Source organism: Crinia signifera, chromosome 3 (assembly GCF_055691185.1).
Source record: "Crinia signifera chromosome 3, ASM5569118v1, whole genome shotgun sequence".
Classification (NCBI taxonomy): domain Eukaryota; kingdom Metazoa; phylum Chordata; class Amphibia; order Anura; family Myobatrachidae; genus Crinia; species Crinia signifera.
The window spans coordinates 330,827,499-330,848,653 of record NC_139219.1 but is presented as its reverse complement, the minus strand read 5'-3'; the positions used below and the strand labels follow the sequence as shown (position 1 = coordinate 330,848,653).

General features: G+C 45.8%; 1 protein-coding gene across 26 annotated transcripts in view; it reads right to left on the bottom strand.

The window, feature by feature from the left end:
- Positions 1-21,155, bottom strand: part of OTOF (otoferlin) — a 341,513-nt gene that overhangs the window by 210,257 nt on the left and 110,101 nt on the right. For all 26 annotated transcript variants that reach the window (XM_083178857.1, XM_083178866.1, XM_083178868.1 and 23 more), the window contains one exon: positions 17,491-17,708. In XM_083178857.1, the coding sequence (XP_083034983.1) occupies positions 17,491-17,708 (218 nt within the window). The remainder of the gene's footprint in view (positions 1-17,490; positions 17,709-21,155) is intronic.

Below are 21,155 nucleotides of genomic sequence, written 5' to 3'. Positions count from 1 at the left end.
TATTGTCTGCAGTGTGTCTGTAATAACAATAGTGGGACGTGGGACTACACAGCTGCTGTGGGGGTACACAGACAGCCCACACAACACATGCCAGGCTGGGGGGGGGGGGGGGGTGCAGGGACGAGAGTGTTACAAATACTGAAATACAGGAGTGGAAAATAGGGATAATAGGTTGGTGATGCGGGAAACTTGCCCAACTTTCCCGGGGCCGGGAGGGGGACCCAATTTTTGGGAGCCTGCCAGCCATTCCTGGAGGGTATACAATATATGTGTGCACCACAAGTGTGATTTAAATCGATGTTGTGTTTCTTTTTAGGGCTAATGCACACATTTGCTAACATATAAAAAAATCATCTGATGATAAGCGATTCCCATTGGTTTGAACACGATACACATTCTGATAGTGTTAGTTCTGTGCAGGAGCCATCACACAGCACTTGCCTGGTTACCGCCTTGTATCCATCGTTCACCTTGATCCGCGTCTCGGACACCCGGCTGATGTATAGTACATAATGTAAGCGAGAGAGAGATATAGATTTACCATGCAGACATGTATACGATAATCTGGAACGTCATGGACACTTCTTATGTGCGTTCTGTATCCAACCAGTGCAACCCAATCCGCTCGCAGCGCTTGCTGTGTCCTCGCTGCACATGTGCAACCCAATCCGCTCGCAGCGCTGCTGTGTCCTCGCTGCACATGTGCAACCCAATCCGCTCGCAGCGCTGCTGTGTCCTCGCTGCACATGTGCAACCCAATCCGCTCGCAGCGCTGCTGTGTCCTCGCTGCACATGTGCAACCCAATCCACTCGCAGCGCTGCTGTGTCCTCGCTGCACATGTGCAACCCAATCCGCTCGCAGCGCTGCTGTGTCCTCGCTGCACATGTGCAACCCAATCCGCTTGCAGCGCTGCTGTGTCCTCGCTGCACATGTGCAAACCACATGTAAGGAAATGTTTCATACAGAATCATTGCTCTGATACCGAGTCATCACAGCCTCTACTGACGACGGGTATTGTGCATGTCGATCTTTCAGTGTCGACATATAAACTGTCGACTTAGATACTGCCCGTCAGCCATCCAGATGCCAAACTGCACCAAACGGCCGACTTCCTCCCGCGCGTCCACACATATGTAAGTGACTTCAGAGTAACTTTTATATGTGCGCACCTTCGCCATCATTCGATGGTCTCCGATCATCGAATGTTGTGGGAAGATGTATATTGAATTCGATATCTAATGCAAAAGTACAGATCTAATGCCAAATTGAATGGAAAGATCTAATGCCAGATCTAATGGAAAATCAAATCTAACATGGAATCAAAAGCAAATGGATGTGTGTGTACAGGGCTATAGATCTCTCCTGTCACACAGGTGGAGCCAGTTTTGCATAATGACGTATTATCCCAGTACATTCAGCATTCCTTCCCATCACACCCCAATAATGTGCACAGCACAACATGCAGCAAAAAGGAGAAATCACCAAGCTGGCAAGCCATAAATATATTAAATTATTACAGTACTAACGGGGATCAACTACAAATAATTGGATGAGGCAAAGTTTCATCTCTGCTTGTCTAGGAGACAGTCCTAGGTTTGGGCAGGTTATGAATGAGTTTAGGGGGATCCCTTACCAGATGACGTGTGCACTTGTGTCGACAATGTGTGTGTGTTTTTTACAATAAATGGGGGTTCTAATGAAGAAGGGATGAGCGTCGCCGCTGACCACCGTGCGTATTATTACACAACGCAGCGACTGCCAGAGATGGGATTACCAGCGTTGTGCGCAGGAAATGACCCTCCTAGATCTCTCTCTGTAATATTACCAGTGTGAATAATTCAGTGGAGATGTTACAAGTGCGCGGTGAGTCTGTTAGCCTGAATCATGTCTCCCTCTCATCCCAATTACGGCTTCTCACAACCTTAATGAAGAGTTTTGTCTGCGCCCTCGGAGTCTGACAAAGCTGTTGGCAGATGTGTCATCCTCCCATAGATATGACATGTAACGTCTCTGACAGGTGTCAGGGTAATATAATACGGGAGATCTGCAGCTTGTACAATAGATGAAGCAGAGCTGTCAGTGTGGGCTATGGTGCAGGGTATAAAGGCAGAAGTACATTTTGGGGCCTGTACTTTATGCTGGGGGCAGCAGGGCACCAGGAGAGATAATAAGGAGGAAGGCTGGAAGGAGACCAGACGGTAAATGCCATTTCAATGGTTCATAGTGTCTTATAGAGTTGTGCAGGTAAAGACACACCTGAAGGATAAATCTCTAGCTCCCCCCAGTGGCAGATGAGAACAGGTGCAGCCGGTGAAATTAGTGAGCGGCAGTTGTCTTGTAGGCAGGGAGGGGGAACCTTTGGTCCTCCAGCTGTTGTTGAACTATGCATCCCAGCATGCCCTGCTTTAGCATGGCCAAATAGTAAACCTGTAGCAGGGCATGCTGTATCAACACAATGCACAATGTATCAACAACAGCTGGAGTGCCAAAGGTTCCCCTTCCCTGTTGTAGGGTATAGAGCAAGGGCCAGCAACATGTGTCAATCAAGTTGCTGTAGAACCACAAATCCCAGCCTACCTTGTCACAATATTAGCATACAATAACATCCAAACTGTGGCAGAGCATGTTGAGGTGTGTAGTTCCACCATCTTTATCTCTAATGGGTGCAGAAGAAGTGTCTGGTAGTATGCGGGTGTGTGGTACGCAGTGAGAGGCCGCAGGTGTGCGCATCATCAGTGACATAGCGGGTACATACCATACCATGTCAGGCCGACCTGCCGGATCGGACAATCTATTGTCTAGTGGGACAGTCTCATGTACACCTTCAGTGCCCGCTGTCCTATCCTGTATGCTATTAATGACTGTACCCAATAATGTGGTGGGGGCACCTGTAATCACCTTACGCCGTCCTGGTATTATAGCAGCGAGGATTCTGGGTAGTAGCAGGATAAGGTCACACAGTGGTAGTATAGACACAGCACACACAGTAGCACTGCACCCCACGCAGATCACCGCAGGACCACTACCTGGTCAGTAGGGAGCACTGGCTGTTATTGTCACCCTCTCCCCCATCGTCTTCACTGTTAAAATCGTCCATATCGTCTTCATTTCTGTAGGCAGCGATACAACACAAAGGTGACTTACCCCGGAGGTGCCATCTACAAGCGATTACCTACAGCCTGCTCTGACTCGCTGCGGCGGGCTCACGCTTCAAGCCAAGGAATACGCACGTGCTGGGGAATACTCTGGGGAGCAATATTCACGTCAGACGAGCTGCGTTTAGCACCATTCATTTGCAAGCTGGAAGTGGACACAGGTGTAATGGGGGTGCTTTGCAAAATTCTGCTACCAATCTCCCTCTCTTCCTCATTAGTCTAGCAATCTCCCTTGTGTCACCTAGCCCACATTACACTGTCATATCATAGTTACCTCCCCTCCTGCATTCTGCAGGAGACTCCCTGACATGAAAGTAATCTCCCTCATTAGTCTAGCAATCTCCCTCATGTCACCTAGCCCACATTACACTGTTACATCATAGTTATCTTCCCTCCTGCATTCTGCAGGAGACTCCCTGACATAGCAGCAATCTCCCTCTCTCCTTCATTAGTCTAGCAATCTCCCTCATGTCACCTAGCCCACATTACACTGTTACATCATAGTTACCTCCACTCCTGCATTCTGCAGGAGACTCCCTGACATAGCAGCAATCTCCCTCTCTCCTTCATTAGTCTAGCAATCTCCCTCATGTCACCTAGCCCACATTACATTGTTACATCATGGTTACCTCACCTCCTGCATTCTGCAGGAGACTCCCTGAAATAGCAGCAATCTCCCTCTCTCCCTCATTAGTCTAGTAATCTCCCTCATGTCACCTAGCCCACATTACACTGTTACACCATAGTTACCTACCCTCTTGCATTCTGCAGGAGACTCTCTGACATTGCAGCAATCTCCCTCTCTGCCTCATTAGTCTAGCAATCTCCCTCATGTCACTTAGCCCACATTACACTGTTACATCATAGTTACCTCCCCTCCTGCATTCTGCAGGAGACTCCCTGACATAGCAGCAATCTCCCTCTCTCCCTCATTAGTCCTAACTGCTTTGGGGCTCATCTACATTTGGATATAAGTCATTGTAAAAGATTCCTCTCAGATGTAGCAGTGCACACCCACGCTTCTAGGTGCCACATTCACAATCTCTTTTCACAATCTCTCCATATATGGAATTAGACACGCCCTTTGGGTGGAGCATGACACCCCCCTCAATGGGTGTGCCTTGCTAAATTCTGCTACCAACTATAATCTCCCTGAAGCTAGTTTTCAAAAATAGGCAAATATGACAAAATCCCTTCATATAATGTATAGTCCGTGCATTTTATCCTGTTCCCACAGTTCTCCATATAACATTATTTAACATTCATTTACAGCACATGTAATACGACATTTGACATGGAAATAGCATTTCAGCAACAAGGATTAACTCCCGCAGTGCCACACACACACACACACACACACACACACACACCATTATAATGCCAAGCACTGGAAGAGTGTTCCTCTGCAGTTACATACAGTCATCTCAGCACTGGTCTAGCACCAGTCTCCAGTGGAAAACGCAGGGTTTTTAGAGGGGGGTTTCCAAATATAATCCAAATCTCCCACTGCAGCGCAGAAGGTTTGTAGTATAGGATTTCAAACATTTAAATAGCATAAGTGGTCAGGAACATATAATAAATAAATACACAGACATAATAGAACCAGAACTGCACATTTTAAGCTCACAATCTCCCACTTCATTGTAGGGCTCCTGTCTCTTCCTCCGGCAGCTGCTCTCTTGTCCATTGCGATGTTTGAGGGCTCAGATCCACCCACACATACAGTAAATGTGGTAGAAGAAGCTATTACACTCGGTATGTGCAGCAGCTCTGCCAGTGGCGTAACTATAAATTTTGCTCCCCCCTGCCAAAAAGTTTGTGGTGCCCCCCCTCCAGGCTCCTCTCCAGCATGTTTTCCCAGTGTGTGACGTGATGACATCACAGGCATAACGGAGAAGCTGAAGCAGGAGAGAGGAAGAGAGACCAGCAGACACTGCTGCTTCCCTTGGCTCCGACACTTCCCAAGCCGCTCTAGCACGCCCATCCGACCACCCATCCTGTACACAGTAGCCAATAGCCGGCTCTGTGTACAGTCAATTGAATCAGTGGGGAATTTGTCATCTCTGCCATGGCCCCACCCACGCTGCAGCTGACTCGCCTCCAGTGCTCAGCCAGTGGACAGCGGCAGGCAGCAGCATGTCAGTGTCGGCGCCCACACAGGCCCTGCTGCTGCTTGCTCCCCCAAGCAGCTTCTGGGGCTGCCTTACAGTAGTTACGCCACTGAGCTTTGTTCTGTCCATGGGCTGGGTACACACCAGAATGACAATTTTCTTTGAAATCTCACAATGGTCTCACAATGGATTGGAGTATATAAACACACACACTCTGCAAATGATCTGTGCCCAATGGAATGTACCGAAAACAGGTACGATTCTGCTCCTTTTATGTACAATCTATCATATGACGCGTCAAAATTGGGGGACTGAAGCCCAAATGATCCTGGTGAGCATGGGCGAATCTAGAATTATGGTAATGGGTGGTCCCAGATCCAGACATAACAGAAGGGGGACCTTTGCGCGGCTAAGCCGCGAAGCAAAAAGGGGGCGTGGCCTCATGGGAAGGAGGCGTGGCATCACAAAAAGGGGTGTGGTATTACACTTTAGACCATACACAGTAATGCCCATTACACATTTTAGCAAACTCCGTAATACGCATTACACATTACACATACGCAGTAATGCCAATTACACATAAGGCCACACACCATAATGCCCATTACACATTGTGACACACATCATGATGCCCATTACATACTATATAACAAACCGTAATGCCCATTACACATTTGCCAGATAAGTGCTGCTTACCTACGTGCTCATTACTAGGGGGTTCTTGCTTGATGGCACCATAGTACCCATTACACATGATGCCGCACACCATAGTATCCATTACACATGATGCCGCACACCATAGTACCCATTACACATGATGCCGTGCACCATAGTACCCATTACACATGATGCTACACACGTAATGTCCCTTACACATGATGCTGCACACAAAATGCCCCTTACACATGATGCAGCACACATAATGCCCCTTACACATGATGCTGCACACCATAATGCCCCTTACAAATGAAGCCACACATTATGCGTAATGCCCCCACATATCGCCAAGTGTAAATTTTTATATGAGCCTTCGCTGCTGCTGCAGGGAGAGATGGAGAGCGGTGCAGCTGCTTCTATGGGGAGAGGAGCAGAGCGCAGCGCAGAGCATGCTCCCACTCCCCTCCTGGTGTCCCCTCTAGCCGAGTGGACATTTGAAATATTGTGTGCGCTGTTGTTGTGCGTGACGTTGAGGGAGCACACCGGGGGCCAGCACCACATGATTAAAGGGGTGGCGGGCTGAGGTGAAAGTGGGGAGAAGAATTGGAGCGGAAGCTGCAGGGGTGACTGTCATTGACAGCTGGACAGAGCAGGGGGCTGCCCGGCTGTATTCAGAGCACTGCAGGTCACAGCTATTTGAAATAATACCCCTTTCACAACAGAAAATGTAGGGATTTACCCGGGAATATGGTCCCAGGATCATGCAGGGACATTCCCAGGCTGACCCCTTATACACCAGCCTAGTCCCTGCATTTTCTGGTGTGAGGGGGAGAGACAACCACTCCCCCTTTAACCAACCAGCTATATCTTCGGAATCAACTGACCCATTTACATGAGACCAGTATCATATTGAAGAACTTTTGAGTTGGTTTCAAAGGATTTTGGTCCCGTGAAACTGGGCTATTTGGTTCCAGAGAAATCTGCCCTCAAAGAACATAAACAGTCATGAAATTACATTTAAGAAATTAAAAAAAAAAAAAACGGTTTAACCTCAATATCCCTGGAACCAATTAACCCATATGGATCCAGCCTGGTATCAGATTGAAGGCCCAGCGATTTGGGTTAGACTGAGATCAACCCCAAGCTTCAGTGATGCCGAAGGGGGAACTGGCAGCCGTTGAACTGGGTGGGGGTCGGAATTAGCGGGTCCTATGTTATCCTATAGGGAACACTTTCCAGGTTTGCCTGGCAGTATCTCCGGTTCCCAGGGGGCTAGAGACATGGGGCTGGGCTCGCTGGAAAGCCCCATCCCTCAGCTACAAAATTGGCTAATGGGTGGTCCGGTGCACCCCCGGACCACCCCTTAGATTCGCCTATGCTGGTGAGTACCCATACTTACACTGCAGGATGTGGTGGCAGCTATATTGATCAAATTATATACCAGTGCTACTATCATAATCTAAGGCACTTACCAAGAGAAGGGGGGGATTGCAGGCAACCAGAATGTATACTGTATGTATAAACATTATACATTGAGATGTTGTATTGTATGTATACTGTATGTATAAACATTATACATTGAGATGTTGTATTGTATGTATACTGTATGTATAAACATTATACATTGAGATGTTGTATTGTATGTATACTGTATGTATAAACATTCTACATTGAGATGTTGTATCGTATGTATACTGTATGTATAAACATTATACATTGAGGTGTTGTATTGTATGTATACTGTATGTATAAACATTATACATTGAGATGTTGTATTGTATGTATACTGTATGTATAAACATTATACATTGAGATGTTGTATTGTATGATTACTGTATGTATAAACATTATACATTGAGATGTTGTATTGTATGTATACTGTATGTATAAACCTTATACATTGAGATGTCGTATTGTATGTATACTGTATGTATAAACATTATACATTAAGATGTTGTATTGTATGTATACTGTATGTATAAACATTCTACATTGAGATGTTGTATTGTATGTATACTGTATGTATAAACCTTATACATTGAGATGTTGTATTGTATGTCTGTATACTGTATGTATAAACATTCTACATTGAGATGTTGTATTGTATGTATACTGTATGTATAAACATTCTACATTGAGATGTTGTATTGTATGTATACTGTATGTATAAACATTCTACATTGAGATGTTGTATTGTATGTATACTGTATGTATAAACATTATACATTGAGATGTCGTATTGTATGATTACTGTATGCATAAACATTATACATTGAGATGTTGTATTGTATGTATACTGTATGTATAAACATTCTACATTGAGATGTTGTATTGTATGTATACTGTATGTATAAACCTTATACATTGAGATGTTGTATTGTATGTATACTGTATGTATAAACCTTATACATTGAGATGTTGTATTGTATGTATACTGTATGTATAAACCTTATACATTGAGATGTTGTATTGTATGTATACTGTATGTATAAACATTCTACATTGAGATGTTGTATTGTATGTATACTGTATGTATAAACATTATACATTGAGATGTCGTATTGTATGATTACTGTATGCATAAACATTATACATTGAGATGTTGTATTGTATGTATACTGTATGTATAAACATTCTACAGTGAGATGTTGTATTGTATGTATACTGTATGTATAAACATTATACATTGAGATGTTGTATTGTATGTATACTGTATGTATAAACATTATACATTGATATGTTGTATTGTATGTATAAACATTATACATTGAGATGTTGTATTGTATGTATACTGTATGTATAAACATTCTACATTGAGATGTTGTATTTTTTGTATACTGTATGTATAAACATTTTACATTGAGATGTTGTATTGTATGTATACTGTATGTATAAACATTATACATTGAGATGTTGTATTGTATGTATACTGTATGTATAAACATTATACATTGAGATGTCATATTGTATGTATGTATACTGTATGTATAAACATTATACATTGAGATGTTGTATTGTATGTATACTGTATGTATAAACCTTATACATTGAGATGTCGTATTGTATGTATACTGTATGTATATTCTACATTGAGATGTTGTATTGTATGTATGTAAACTGTATGTATAAACCTTATACATTGAGATGTTGTATTGTATGTATGTATGTATACTGTATGTATAAACATTATACATTGAGATGTCGTATTGTATGTATGTATACTGTATATATAAACCTTATACGTTGAGATGTCGTATTGTATGCATGTATACTGTATGTATAAACATTATACATTGAGATGTTGTATGTATACTGTATGCATAAGCCTTATACATTGAGATGTCGTATTGTATGTATACTGTATGTATAAACATTCTACATTGAGATGTCGTATTGTATGTATACTGTATGTATAAACATTCTACATTGAGATGTCGTATTGTATGTATGCTGTATGTAAGTCTAAGTGTACATTAAAAGGCAGACTCAGCAAGCTGCGGATACGAGACTCCATCAGCCATCACTAAGCAGCCTGACGAAGCTTAACATGTGTCTATTTCTCTACCTTTATCCTTAATAACTCATGTTCACTATACTGACAGTAGAACCTTATATGATTGGCTAATATACAGGAATGTTGTACTGTGATTGGAAGACGTGTAATGAGCCCTTTCTCTGTTTAGTTATAAATAACAGGTCCCCTCAGCCATGGGACAGAGAGCTCATGTACTTCCAGGCCCCCCGCATCCTGTATCTAGGTTCCTGAGACACAAGGGCCACTACAGAGGTTCATAGAAGGGGTGTTAAGCCTGGTTACCCTGACACCTCGATGCGGCTCAGTACATCTCCCCATAGAGTTCCAGACTGAATGATTTCCTAATGCACAATAGAAATTATACCCTGAATCCTGTATCGCCGGGTGCACTTCCCAGTAATTACCTGTTATATGGGAATAATGGTGCTGCTGCCAAACTGCTTTCTAAAACACAATCGCAGCCTATTACGCTGAGTGTTTTACTGCTCAATAACTCACGGCTGCCAAGTGAGCTGGTGAGAGGGCGTCCTGACACTCACCCCAACACCCGGCAGTGCAGTCCGTTATACACTGACACGCAGGGCAATAGCTGGCCCTATCCACCCTTCTCCTGACTACAGACCCTATTACACTGGAATTAATGCATATTCATTATATCTACATGGGAGACTAATTAATCCACTGCTGGAACAAATGAATACACAAGATTGCTGAAAGGACGGCTACTTCTAGGTGATACAGTCGTAAGAAGAAAATGGTTCTAATTCAGGCCTGCCTGCTAGGCTGCGTATACTGGGGGTAATTCAGTACCGCTCCATTGCCTGGCCATTTCTCATATACTCATACCTTACCAATCACGCTCTCCGACCATGCGTCACATGGATTACACAATGCACCTCTATCTGATCTCATTATCCCTCACCCTTAGCGACGTCAGATGTACTGTAACATACTGTACTAACAGCGTGGGATTACTTCGCTAAAGACAATGCAGAAATAGCTAGAACGAATCCATTACTTTTCTGGCAAGATGCAGAAGCCGCCATTAGAGGAGATCTCCTATATGGCCTATCAACGAAAATCTATTTCCTAAGATTTCATTCTAACTCAGTCCAATCTAACAATCCGAGATTTCAGAACTGCCCCTCCACCACCACCAGACAAGCCTACAGAACAGCTAACACTGCAGCTGGAGGAACCTTTGGGAAATCTGAACCTTTTCTGACTTTTACCTCTAATGGTAAATTTCATCAATTTGGCAATACAACTAGTAATGGGTTATACCCCCTTTACGACAAGATGATGGCACCCTTATCAACTCCAAGGCTCAGATTTATCACATATTTATAGCACATTGCATTCTGTCCCGCCTCCGATGCCGCCGATACTGCCCATTTCTGGGATGAGATCTCCACTCCCCAATTAACTACAGATTTATCAGCCTCATTAATCTGTAAATTAACCCCGGAGGAAGTCTCTTTGGCATTGCATGGCCTTAAGACGGGCAAAACACCAGGCCCAGACGGCCTCACGACAGAGTATTACCAAATAGTAGCTCCTAAATTTACCCCAATCGTGGTAGATGTATTCAGTAATATTCTGGATGAGGGTATATTGCCTCCCGTCAATACGATGACTCTGAAGGTGTTCCCTAAGTGGGGAGGGACCTTGCGGTCCTGGGATCTTACCGTCCAATGTCCCTTTAATCTTTTGATATTCATATAGAAGAGTAACACATATAACTAGTGTGTTACACAGGAATTGATCACGCTTCTAATATTATCTGCTTGAGAGAATCCTAGATTCAGGTATAACGTTATTACATAATAAGGGCCTAATTCACTAAGCAGCGAAGATTCTAATCTGCTTAGCCAGCCTTCCAATGCTGCCTGTCTGGGGGAGCGAATACCGCCCCCTTGCCGTCACGCAAACATCAATTCGCACGGGAGTGTACGGGCACAAAATCATTACATGGTCGCTGCTGGCAAACCATTCCCCTGTTCCCAAATATAAGTCAGTCGTGAGAACAGGGCGGGCACAGATGTCATGTGACATCAGACGCCTGCCCCCGGCACGTATCGGCCCGCCTGCGTTTGCATGGGGACGCCCACCGTTTTCCTTGGCTTTTGTGGGTATGTCCAGGAAATCCTCCGGTGCTTGAAAATAGTTCGGTACCTAAGTCACGGAAGCCGTTCGCAAAGGGGGCTGCGCATGCGTGTTATAGAGCACACGCAAACCCCAAAACACTGGGAAGGGGCCGAACTCGCAAAAAAAGAGTCCCCGAGCAGGGATTGATACGCCTGCGTTCACAGGGTATGCCCAGTGTTTGCATGGGCGTGCCCACTGCTCCTGGAGCGAACGGCCCGACGCTTGGACAGATGGATGTGTCTCCTGTGTGAGGAAGGAATAGATGTCACAGTATAATGTATGGTGTATTTATAGAGAACGCACGCAGGACATTGATCTGATGCTCGCCAGATAAGTGACAATGACAAGTGCGTGGGGAAGGTGAATGTCCATCACTGCCCAGACCAATAGACCACAGGGAGACATCTCTCATCCGTTCTCTCCCTGGGAAGATATTTATGTAGAGAACGCTGTATTCCAGCTCTGCAGCTTATCGATAATCGGCGTATCGATATCGGTGCTGGTTGCAGACGTGGGTCACGGGGTCCTAGAGACCCTGCACACCGCACACTCTACTGTCCCCCGTCCCTATGTAATCTGCAGAAAGATGGCTCTGCACACAGATAGCGTACCCTCTGGCACTGTATAGGGAAGTGGTAGGTGGGTTGGGGTTGCTGCAAACAGCACACTGGGCATCACTACTGCCCCCCGCTGGGCATCATGGCCTGTGATGCTGGGAGGGTGTGGGAAAGGGGCTCAGCAACAGCCTGAGCACAGCCCAGTCCTACTTCTACTTCCTACAAGATACTTCTGGGTTTGCTTATTACTTATGGTGTAAATTGGCCAATGTACAACCAGTTGGCTCCACGCGTTTCACAAAGTATCGGCATCAGTCATAAACCAGTGGACAGGTGTCACCTTCTCCTATTACAGAGCATGGCTTGGCGGGAATAATACCAGAAACGGTTCACGGCCTAGTTATGGTGAATCAGTCCATAACCGGATAAATGTTTTCTTCTGGGAGGACATCCTAGAGGGAGAGGTCCTGCTGGGTGGTGAGAACTCTCTGTAATCCAGGAGTCTGCTGGACAATCCGGGACAGTAGTCTAACATGCAACAGCCACCTACCAGAGGCCATTTTGTGCTAAACGAATGTGGAGATACTGAGAACTGTTGGCGTTGCTGGGGTTACCTAACGGTTATAAAGGACTGCCCCGCTGCTGCTTGCTGTGGTATTGCCAGTTCACCATGGATATAGTGTGCATTTAGTATTTGGAATTGTTGGGCGGTATATTGGGTGGCCTGTGCTGGGTGCAGGTCACAGGGCCATTTTTGGTAAAACTTAAGTACCCACCCAGTATTTTGAGGGGCAAGGTCACTGTGATAAAATTCACCATAAATCACACCATACAAGCCCCTGGATTATTTGTTCATGGTATACCCCCTTCCGGTGGTGTAAGTTGTCCCAGTTGCTCGGAGGCAAGATAAATATTTGTCCCCCCCCCCCCAACGGCCAAATCATTAAAGTGTCTGTCTCCAGTAAGACAGGTCATGGGTTGCAAATATGATGGTAAGAGGGGCAGCCAGCCACAGAGGAGATATCGATGGCTTTCAATTAACTGATTCAAACTCACAGGGAAGGAGAGGTGCCCCCTTGGGGGCAGCAGCCCGGCGGCGGATGACTCCGTTGTCTCCCAGAGTTTGGCTCCTCCCCCTTCTTGAATATAGAGAAGCACAGAGCAGACCACAATCTCTCCACTGATAATACGGCAGGTTTATAAGAAAGGAACATTCCCCAGCACCTGAGAGTTCTATGCTCTTTTACTAGCAGCACTTTCCTGTAAACCAGCGCATATGGTGGGTCCAGTGGGCCTTTCGGGAGGAGCTCTGGTGCTTGAGATGGATGAAATCCGGATAAACTCTGCAGATGTCTAGCCAGCTGCAATAAGCCGGGATTCATTTGATTAGGAGCCGGAGGCTGTTTACCTTTCTAAAGCCTAAATCTACCCAGACCTCCCTGTAGGCCGCTGCTGGCGTGTTTGGCGGGAAACCTGGGAGAACATTACTCGGACGCACAGCAGATAGAAGGGGGCTTATATACAAGTTTGTGGACAGAGGATATTCCCTGCTGGTGCTGTGTAATTGTCTCTGCTATTATCCGGCGCAGGCTGTGTGTGCGTTTCCCTGCACGCCATCCACCATATTGATCTTCCCCGATTGTGCCTGTGTGCGCTGCTCCCACCGGTTACACTGAAGGCTTCTTATCCAGCGTTTACCTGCAATTAATTCCACCCAGCAGCAGCAGAATAACTTTGAAAACAGCCTAAACTTCCCATTTCTACCTCTGATATTACAGAGCGGGATAATGGCTGGCTGTGTTATCTGTAGCCAGCTGGCTGCTGTGCGCGGCGCCTGACTATATAGCAGCTTACATTGGTGACCTGCGGGAGAGGAATGGGGGTATGGACGCTTACTAGAGCAATATCGCCATGGGGGACACTGCAGCTACGAGGAGGACTTGGTTTATTGCTGCTAAAAATCACGTTTCTCTCATTTACTAAACAAACGCGTCTCAGAGGCAACATAGGGTTAAATGGCTGCTGAGCCTCAACATAAGCGCACAATGCCAGCGAGAGCGTGGATTCAGGCATCTAATTATTATACTGCCATCAACCAAAACTGCTTCAATTCCATGTAGTAACATATGGGAGGTGACCGGCACGGGTATATATGAGGGGAGGTGACCGGCACAGGGTATATATGAGGGGAGGTGACCGGCACAGTGTATATATGAGGGGAGGTGTCCGTTACAGGGTATATATGAGGGGAGGTGACCGGCACAGGGTATATATGAGTGGAGGTGTCCGTTACAGGGTATAAATGAGGTGATGTGACCGGCACAGGGTATATATGAGGTGAGGTGACCGGTACAGGGTATATATGAGGGGAGGTGACCGGCACAGGGTATATATGAGGGGAGGTGACCGGCACAGGGTATATATGAGGGGAGGTGACCAGTACAGGGTATATATGAGGGGATGTGACCGGTACAGGGTATATATGAGGGGAGGTGACCGGCACAGGGTGAATATGAGGGGAGGTGACCAGTACAGGGTATATATGAGGGGAGGTGACCAGTACAGGGTATATATGAGGGGAGGTGACTGGCACAGGGTGTATATGAGGTGAGGTGACCGGTACAGGGTATATATGAGGTGAGGTGACCGGTACAGGGTATACTGTATATATGAGGTGAGGTGATTGGTACAGGGTGTATAGGAGGTGAGGTGACCGGTACAGGGTATATATAAGGTGAGGTGACCGGTACAGGGTATACTGTATATATGAGGTGAGGTGATCGGTACAGGGTATATAAGGTGAGGTGTCCGGTACAGGGTATATATGAGGGGAGGTGACCGGTACAGGGTATATATGAGGGGAGGTGACCGGTACAGGGTATATATGAGGGGAGGTGACCGGTACAGGGTATATATGAGAGGAGGTGACTGGCACAGGGTGTATATGAGGTGAGGTGACCGGTACAGGGTATATATGAGGTGAGGTGACCGGTACAGGGTATATATGAGGGGAGGTGACCAGTAAATGGTATATATGAGGGGAGGTGACCGATACAGGGTATATATATATATATGAGGTGAGGTGACCAGTAAATGGTATATATGAGGTGAGGTGACTGGCACAGGGTATATATGAGGTGATGTGACTAGTACAGGGTATATATGAGGGGAGGTGACCGGCACAGGGTATATATGAGGGGAGGTGACTGGTACAGGGTATATATGAGGTGATGTGACTAGTACAGGGTATATATGAGGGGAGGTGACCGGCACAGGGTATATATGAGGGAAGGTGACTGGTACAGGGTATATATGAGATGAGGTGACCGGTACAGGGTATATATCAGGTGATGTGACTAGTACAGGGTATATATGAGGGGAGGTGACCAGCACAGGGTATATATGATGTGAGGTGGCCGGTACAGGGTATATATGATGTGATGTGGCCGGTACAGGGTATATATGAGGGGAGGTGACTGGTACAGGGTATATATGAGGGGAAGTGACCGGTACAGGGTATATATGAGGCAATGTTTACCGGTACAGGGTGCATATGAGGTGAGGTGGCCGTTACAGGGTATATATGAGGTGAGGTGGCCGTTACAGGGTATATATGAGGTGAGGTGACCGGTACAGGGTATATATATAGGTGAGGTGACCGGTACAGGGTATATATGAGGGGATGTGACCGTTACAGGGTATATAAGGTGAGGTGACTGTTACAGGGTATATATGAGGTGAGGTGGCCGGTACAGGGTATATATGAGGTGAGGTGGCCGGTACAGGGTATATATATGAGGTGAGGTGACCGGTGCAGGATATATATATGAGGTGAGTTGACCGGTACAGGGTATATATAAGGTGAGGTGACCGGTACAGGGTATATATGAGGGGAGGTGACTGGTACAGGGTATATATGAGGGGATGTGACCGGTACAGGGTATATATGAGGGGATGTGACCGGTACAGGGTATATAAGGTGAGGTGTCCGGTACAGGGTATATATGAGGGGAGGTGACCGTTACAGGGTATATATGAGGTGAGGTGGCCAGTACAGGGTATATATGAGGTGAGGTGACCGGTACAGGGTATATATGAGGGGAGGTGTGTGTTACAGGGTATATATGAGGGGAGGTGACCAGTACAGGGTATAATTCAAATAGCGGAGACACAGCAACTGCCATCAACTGCCATCCCAAACTGACTCAGTGGCAGTTGGTGCAGCTCCCCTATTTGAATTTTGATCTGTGCTGCAACCCCAGCAGCCCAGCAGCTTTGCAGTCTATAGATAATGCCTGGCTGAACGGTTTGGAACTTGGACGCAGGAGCAGAAGATAGAACAGGGTTAGCTGGTTAACCTGCAGAGAGGTGAACTGTCTGTAGGAATTGACATTTTAATTGGATTTGTTACTGGCTTTGATACTACAAATGGGATTCCGTGAACAGAATAGAAGAACTCATTATCAGAGAGGGGTTTATACTGTAGAGGCTACTGCCAAGAAGTAGGAATATTTGGGAAGCCCTATTTCCACTTCCACAGGGTTAATCTCTGCTGCATGCAAGTACCACACAACAGTACACAACCCGCCTGCCACAAAGCGTCCCCGGGAGAGGCAAGCAACCCGCTAATAACACAAGCTAATGTATTAGCACAACCACAACAGTAAATACTGGTCTGTAAAGCGATATCTGCAGTACTTGTTACTAGTAGAGTGTGCCACTGAGTAGTCTCCAACAAAATGGCTCCTCATGGGATGCTCCAAGATGGCTGCAGATAATGCATTTGCACATGCGTGGTGCCATCTTGGCACTGTGTTAGAGAGACATAGAAGAGAACGGATTTCCTCATCATAGTTCTGTAGACCCATGATATTACCTGTTAGATATGATATTTGTGGGACAGCGCACACACAGGACCCGGTTCTGCACATGGTCGCCTTGTTAATTCAGTCAGCATCGTGCACAGCCATTGGATCTATGATGACAACTAGAGGCGTCTTTTCCCTTCAGACGTCTCCTGCAGGCATTAGCATACCAATGTTCTGGGTGGAGCCAGTCATTCAAATGAGCCCCTCGCCAGAGGAGCTTACAGTCTATCTTCCCCATCGCATGGACACACGGACAAACCCATTAGCTGTATATATATGTATAAGTTGTATACTGTGTTCCGCGTGATGCTTGTGTCAGTAACAACATATTAAATACAGCTATACATGTTAGGAGGCAGATGTACACACTGGAAGACGGCTATACTTGAAGAATAAGATGGCATCTATAACCCTTATGTACAGTATGGTCCAATCTGGAGGTGGTCTGGCTACGTTACCTTCTGAAGGTCCTCTCCCCGGACTGCAGGCTTTGGTGGGATCTCCCGGGAGACACGGCGGAGTTTTGGCTGTTACCGGAGAGCAAGCTGTCCGTCTCCAAGTGATAATTGCTGTCCACTTCCGACCTCATGTTTGGATTGTCCAAAAATTCGCCATCGTTCCAGGCGCCCACTGTACCGTCCATAGTCTGGTACCTGAGCTCAATGCTGACGCTGGTCTAGAAGACATAACGTAAAGCAATGTAAATATATTTATATTGTTTCTGTGCAGGGTAAATACTGGCTGCCTTTGCATGTAGCCCACAGATGTTAGACAGCATTATTTTTACACTGCAATTTAAATTGTTGAACACAACTCACCCAAATCTAATTCTCTGCACATGTTAGATCGGAATTGGTTCTAAATCCCGGCGGTCAGAATCCCGGCATTCGGTATCCCGACCGCCGAAATCCCGACAAGGGGGGGACGTGGATCACCCCTCCCTTGCGGGCCCGGTGCCTCGCTACGCTCGGCACACTAATTTATTCTCCCTCTATGGGTGTCGTGGACACCCAGAGGGAGAAAGTGCCGGGATTACAGCGTCGGGATTTTGAACGCCGGGATTCCGACCACCGCGATTGTAACTGTATCCTGTTAGATCTGACCCCTGCAGCAAAGTATCATGTTACCCAGGTGCACATGTTACATCTGCCCCCCCTGCAGCACAGCATTGTGTTACCCAGATCCATATGTTACATCTGACCCCCTGCAGCACAGCATCCTGTTACCCAGGTGCAGGATGTAACATCTGTCCCCCTGCAGTGCAGCAACGTGTTACTTAGGTGCACGTTACATCTGCCCCCCCCTGAGGCCCTGTATGGTGTTACCCAGGTGCACATGTCACATCTGCCCCCTGCAGCACCTGGCTACATTTCTTCATAATCAGTTAAATACAACTTACATTTTTGCCAAACTAGAAGAAAACTCTTTTTAAAAAAAATGTAATGAATGTCTGTGGTTTCGTTATCGGAGCAATGATGAGTGATTTCCCGTCTGGCACAATAGATGCTGTGGCTGGCCTGTACCTACTACTGGAAGCCACGGCGATGGGAAGCTGGGTGTCTGCAGATTCCATGCAGAGGTATTGGAATCTGCAAAAACGGCCTCCCAAGAATGTTCCCCGCCTTCTAGGAGACAGATGCTAAAGGTTCTGCTGTCAGGCAGGCGTCCCAGTGCTATCTGTATCGCTGCTGCACTCTGAGCAGTAACCCCCATGGTAATGAGCATGTATCCCTCCAGGCAATGAGCATGTAACCCTCCTGGCAATAAGCAAGTAACCCCCTGACAACAAGCATGTAAACCCCCTGGCAACAAGCATGTAACACCCCTGGCAATGAGCATGTAGCCCCCTGGCAATGAGCATGTAGCCCCCCCCTGGCAACAAGCATGTAACCCTCCTGGCAATAAGCATGTAACCCCCCTGGCAATAAGCATGTAACCCCCCTGACAACAGCATGTAACCCTTCTGGCAACAAACATGTACTATAACCCCCTGACAATGAGCATGTAACACCCCTGACAATAAGCATATAACAACCCTGGCGATGAACATGTAACCCCCTGGCAATGAGCAAGAAAATCTCCGGCAACAAGCATGTAACCCCCTGGCAATGAACATGTAACCACCTGGCAACGAGCATGTAACACCCTGGCAATAAGCATGTAACACCCCTGGCAACGAGCATGTAACCCCTGACAATGAGCAGTCCGGGAAAAGGTGTGATATATATATATATATATATATATATATATATATATATATATATATATATATATATATATATATATTATTTTTTTTTACATGCATCATGTCAACGCAAAAATGTCAACATGGTTGTAATGTTGACTTGCAGCATTGTTTGCTTTTGCACTCCTATTGCACACGCCCAACAAGGAGTAGTCCAGAGTCCTCCAGAAGCAGGAGATGCTAAATTTGGCGCATGGCTTCCAATCAGGACCATCTGTTCCAAGACAGTTGCAATGGTATTTGCACTTACAGTATGTGCACCCTGCCTATCATACAAATACATTATTGGCCTAGATTATACAGTGGACTTGGGTGTTATAGGCAGTGTCCTATTCAAATCCATTACTGATTGCAGCATATTCCAAGCACTGTACATGCTGTATATCAGGTACATATTGTGCAGAGAGGGACTCCTACAGCAGTGCTCTGCGGTCCAAAATAGGATAGGGGCTGTTATAGATACTTCTAATTAATTATTCTATAATGGAAACGTTATTTCCATATAAGAGTATTCCTGACTAAGTTTCATATACTGCAGTACATGACATGCTTCCCATATTGGGGTACATCATTCCAGTGTATACTGTACAACACAGCACCCACGGACAAACATTCAACATTCCTGTACTCATTAGTATACCGTCCACGTTGGGGTGTACTCATTAGTATACCTTCCACATTGGAGTGTACTCGTTAGTATACCTTCCACATTGGATTGTACTCATTAGTATACCGTCCACATTGGGGTGTACTCATTAGTATACCGTCCACATTGGGGTGTACTCGTTAGTATACCATCCACATTGGGGTGTACTCGTTAGTATACCGTCCACATTGGGGTGTACTCATTAGTATACCGTCCACATTGGGGTGTACTCATTAGTATACTGTCCACATTGGAGTGTACTCATTAGTATACCTTCCACATTGGGGTGTGCTCATTAGTATACCGTCCACGTTGGGGTGTACTCATTAGTATACCGTCCACATTGGAGTGTACTCATTAGTATACTGTCCACATTGGAGTGTACTCATTAGTATACCGTCCACATTGGGGTGTAATCATTAGTATACCGTCCACATTGGGGTGTAATCATTAGTATACCGTCCACATTGGGGTGTACTCATTAGTATACCGTCCACATTGGGGTGTACTCATTAGTATACCGTCCACATTGGGGTGTACTCATTAGTATACCGTCCACATTGGGGTGTACTCATTAGTATACCGTCCACATTGGGGTGTACTCATTAGTATACCGTCCACATTGGGGTGTACTCATTAGTATACCGTCCACATTGGGGTGTACTCATTAGTATACCGTCCACATTGGGGTGTACTCATTAGTATACCGTCCACATTGGGGTGTACTCATAAGTATACCGTCCACATTGGAGTGTGCTCATTAGTATACCGTCCACATTGGAGTGTGCTCATTAGTATACCGTCCACATTGGAGTGTGCTCATTAGTATACCGTCCACATTGGAGTGTGCTCATTAGTATACCGTCCACATTGGGGTGTACTCGTTAGTATACCATCCACATTGGGGTGTACTCGTTAGTATACCGTCCACATTGGGGTGTACTCATTAGTATACCGTCCACATTGGGGTGTACTCATTAGTATACTGTCCACATTGGAGTGTACTCATTAGTATACCTTCCACATTGGGGTGTGCTCATTAGTATACCGTCCACGTTGGGGTGTACTCATTAGTATACCGACCACATTGGAGTGTACTCATTAGTATACTGTCCACATTGGAGTGTACTCATTAGTATACCGTCCACATTGGGGTGTAATCATTAGTATACCGTCCACATTGGGGTGTAATCATTAGTATACCGTCCACATTGGGGTGTACTCATTAGTAT